The 3,761-nt window shown below is 47.0% G+C and overlaps 1 protein-coding gene across 1 annotated transcript; it reads left to right on the top strand.

Annotated features, from left to right (window-relative positions):
• The first annotated feature begins 27 nt into the window (after window positions 1-27).
• On the top strand, window positions 28-3,755 carry LOC107201193 (ostricacin-2-like). The gene is made up of 2 exons (XM_015620384.2): window positions 28-86; window positions 3,311-3,755. Exons 1-2 carry the CDS (start codon window positions 29-31, stop codon window positions 3,439-3,441), a joined length of 189 nt encoding a protein of 62 aa, XP_015475870.1. The 5' UTR covers window position 28; the 3' UTR covers window positions 3,442-3,755.
• The last annotated feature ends 6 nt before the right edge of the window (window positions 3,756-3,761 follow it).

The raw sequence follows: 3,761 nt of genomic DNA, 5'->3' as shown, positions 1-3,761 counted from the left end.
CTGTGAAGACCCAGGAGAGGCAGCAGCCATGAAGATCCTGTTCCTGCTCTTCCCCCTGATCCTCCTGTTGGTCCAGGGTGCTGCAGGTGAGAGGGAAGAGGGGAAATGGGGAAAGTGTGAGCCTGCGGTAGTGGGAATTCCTATAAAGTCCCTGGAAGTGACTGTGTTTGTGGGGGTGATGAGGAGATAAGAAGGGACTAAGGTGAAAGGGGTTTCTTGAAATGGACACCAATTTGGGCTGGAGAGAGCCCATGGAAACAGAATCCTGGCTTGTTCTGTGGGTCGGGGACGTGGAATGTTGCCTGCCAGCTGTGCTGAGATGGGAATGCAGCTGGGAGTCAGCACGGCTCTTCCTCGACCTCACGTTGGTCCTTTCCACTCTCTGCTCACAAGTGTCCTCACTTTAGGGCTACAGGGACCTTCCCGGGGAGAAACATTGCAATTGGAGATTTGACTGGGAGGAGGTTGGAAATGACCCCTTCTCTTCTTCTGAAATGCACCAGCACCAGGAAGCATCAACCTGTCTATAGCCACTCTGTGCCCTCTCAGATTATTACTTTAATTGTTCCCTGTGTGTCCTTCCCCATTGGAACAGGCAGTGCAAACAGCTGCTGGAGACAACGGGGCTTCTGCTCTAGGCGTATTTGCCCCCGGGGTACAAGATTTGCGGGAATATGTTCACCTGGCCTTGCGTGCTGCAAAAGGTAAGGAGCAGATGCTGGAGTGGAGTAAGATTTTCTTCCTTTCTTTCTCAGAAAGATCTGTTACAGATTTCTGTCTTGGAAACTCATGATAAATACTCTCCTGAATTGATGCTTTGAGAGAGAAGCTCAAGAAGGGAGGGGAAGGTCCCTGTGGGTTTGATCACCTTTCACTGGGGCTGCAGGAACCCCAGGACAGCCAGGACCTCCCCAGTCTCCTCTAGTCCCAGAGAGCTCATGGAGGCTTTACAGAGGACTTACCCCAGCCACAAAAGAAACATTCCCTGTCCTTGGGCAGCACTGAGGACATGATCCAGGTCTTGCTGCACCTGCACAGAGCTGGAGCCAGGGCTGCCAGCACTGAGATAGCCCAGGNCTGGGGCTGAGCAGTGGCTGTGTCCCTGGGGATGCTCCTGCCTGGCCCTGGTTTGGGGACGCTGAGCCTGGCAGTGCCTGCTGGGCCAGGCTGGCTGGGGTGCCTGTGCTGGAGCTGCCCTGCAGATTCTCCCTCTGGGGAATTGGGATCCCTCTGCTGCTCCTGCCAGTCCCAGATGTCCCTTGTCCCTGACAGCCATGGCCTCATGTGCATGGCCGTGCTGGGGGCAGTGTCCCTTAGTGGGCATGGCCATGGTGACCCACAGGAGCTGTCCCTGCTCCTTCTCCTTGTCCTGTTCCAGCCCCACAGCCCTCCCTGCTGTGGCTGTGCTGCTCCACACCCCATCCCACCAGCTATGAGCAGGAGGAGGAGACCATGCAGGTGTTGGGCTGACATGTGAACTGATTCTAATGGAACATGGCCTGCAAATGTCCGATTTTCTTTTCCCCCCAGTTTAAAACAGGTTGTCTTCTCCTTTGTAGTGGTCTATGTTCTCTGATTTGAGTTTCTTGGCTAATGTCCTAAATAATGTGGTGGGTTTTGTGTTGGCTAAAATTACTTGTGCCCTTACTCAACTTTGGCTGTGAGATATGGATTACGAGGAGGGAAAATCAGGCTTAAAACTTAAATGTATGAAGAAAACTTTATTAACAGAACTAAAAGTATAAGCAGCATCAGAATAAAACTTTTACAACACTTTTCCTCCCCTTGTCTTATTTTTTTCTTTTTCGACTGACAACATAGACACAAAACATGGGATTTTATATTAGTTACTCCTTCTACAATAGTATTTTATTAATTGTTGTAGGGAAAGGAGGTTTTTGGGTTTTTTTTGCTATGCAATGGATACATTTTTACAAGAAATAGTTCTCTTGTAGCCTTTCATTTCTAAGAATAGCAGCTCCCCAGGTGTCCTGGTTTTAAAGCAGTAACTAAAAAAAATGACTAGAAAACTTACTTATTTCTTGCTGTGAGATATGGATTAGAACAAGAACAAAACAGGCTTAAAACTTAAAAGGAATAAAGAAAGCTTATTAACAAAACTACAAGAATAAGAACACCAGAATAAATTTCCAGAAAACTCCTTTATCCCCCACTACTCAACTATTTCCTTGTTCACATGACAACATAGAGACAAAAAACTTTGGAACTTTGGTGTTTAAACAGTCCCAATTCCTGCTAGAGTCTTTTCATCAGCCTTTGTAGAGAAACAGAAGTCTTCTTCTGCTAATCTACGGAGTTTCTCACAAGAAAGCTATTTCTGTTATAGCTTTCTATTTTTCTGATGCCAGCTGCCCAGAAATCCTGCCAGCAGTTCACTGCTCCCATTTCACATCACTCTGAGGTGTGTATGGGTCAATGAGTCTAGGGATGTCATTTTAAAGGATGAATTATTCAAAGGCAAAAATTCTCTTCATCTGTCTCTGTGAGCTTCCCTGGAAACAGAAGTTTTCTCTTTACCTCTACAACGGCCCCAAATCTTCAACTATTACTTCTCCCCTCTCTGTTCCAGCACCTCACTGTATCACAATTACTCTACCTTTTGGTCAAAATCCACACTTTGAACACTCCATTCCTACCAATATACTCTCTGATGAATTAAAGGAGTTTTTTTCAGAACACTATTGTCCATTTCTACAGCTCTAACAGAAAAATATTTCAGCTTAATTAAAGCACCTCCTTATTCTCTACCTCTTCTTAAGGAGCTCAATTATTTTCTTTACTGTCTCTAATAGTTTATAAAGTCTCTTTACATGTTGATTACTCTTTTTTTTTCTCTGGAAAAAAAGGATTAATCTGCAAGTCTCCTCTGGGTAATGAAAAGGTTAAAATCTTGCCCAGGCTTTGTAGATGGTTCTGTGATCTCTGCTGGAGCAGTGGCTGGAGCTGTCTGCGATGGAAGNTGTCACTGGGGTTTTCCAGCTCCTGGTAAGCGACCACAATTCTCAGGTATTGATAACATTTCAGAGGCTCTTGCTGTGAGGAGGATCTGGGCAGCTGAGGATGCAGCACAGCAACTCCTGTAGCTCATGTTACTCTTTCCCTCTGCCTTTCTCCACATGCTCATCTTGCTGTAGAAGAAAAGAGCTCTGACTGGGGAGTTTAGGATGTTGGGTTTGGTGCTCAGTTCCCACACAAGACTGGGACTCAGAGCCAGCACTGGTTCCTCTGGAACCAGATACATTTTTAACAGTTATGCTATACTCACTTTGAGTCTTTCCTCCTTCTGCAGGATCCTCCTTGGGACCAAAAAATGAGAAGCAATGTTGGCGAGAAAAGGGATTCTGCTCACTTTTAAATTGCTCTTTCCCCTATGGCATTGCGGGAAAATGTTCCAGATTTTACTTTTGCTGCAAAAAGTAAGTTTTGGAATGACAAAAGCTGCTGTCATGGCAGAAGGTATTCAAAGGCTCCTGACTAGCAAAAGGCTCAGCACTCTTTGGGCTCCAAGGCAGAGCTGAGGGGAGGGAAGGGAAGGTGCTTGGAGCTCCTTGAGTGGGGCTGCAGCAGCCCCAGGTCAGCCAGGGCCTCCCCAATCTCCTCCAGCCCCCAGGACCTCATTCAGACTTTGCAGAGGACTCAACCACTCACCAAAGAGTGAAGCTTTCCCTGTCCTTGGGCAGCACTGAGGACATGATCCAGGTCCTGCTGCACCTGCACAGAGCTGGAGCCAGGGCTGCCAG

The sequence above is a fragment of the Parus major genome, chromosome 3 (genome assembly GCF_001522545.3).
Source record: "Parus major isolate Abel chromosome 3, Parus_major1.1, whole genome shotgun sequence".
Lineage (NCBI taxonomy): Eukaryota > Metazoa > Chordata > Aves > Passeriformes > Paridae > Parus > Parus major.
The sequence above is the reverse complement of the archived record's forward strand: the minus strand, read 5'-3'. Positions and strand labels throughout refer to the sequence as shown.

Bases quoted from the DNA above. Each gene is read 5' to 3' on its own strand.
- LOC107201193 (XM_015620384.2), top strand. From the start codon at position 29: ATGAAGATCCTGTTCCTGCTCTTCCCCCTGATCCTCCTGTTGGTCCAG. The intron at 87-3,310 runs GTGAGAGGGAAG...CTCCTTCTGCAG, and splicing joins GTTGGTCCAGGGTGCTGCAG to GATCCTCCTTGGGACCAAAA.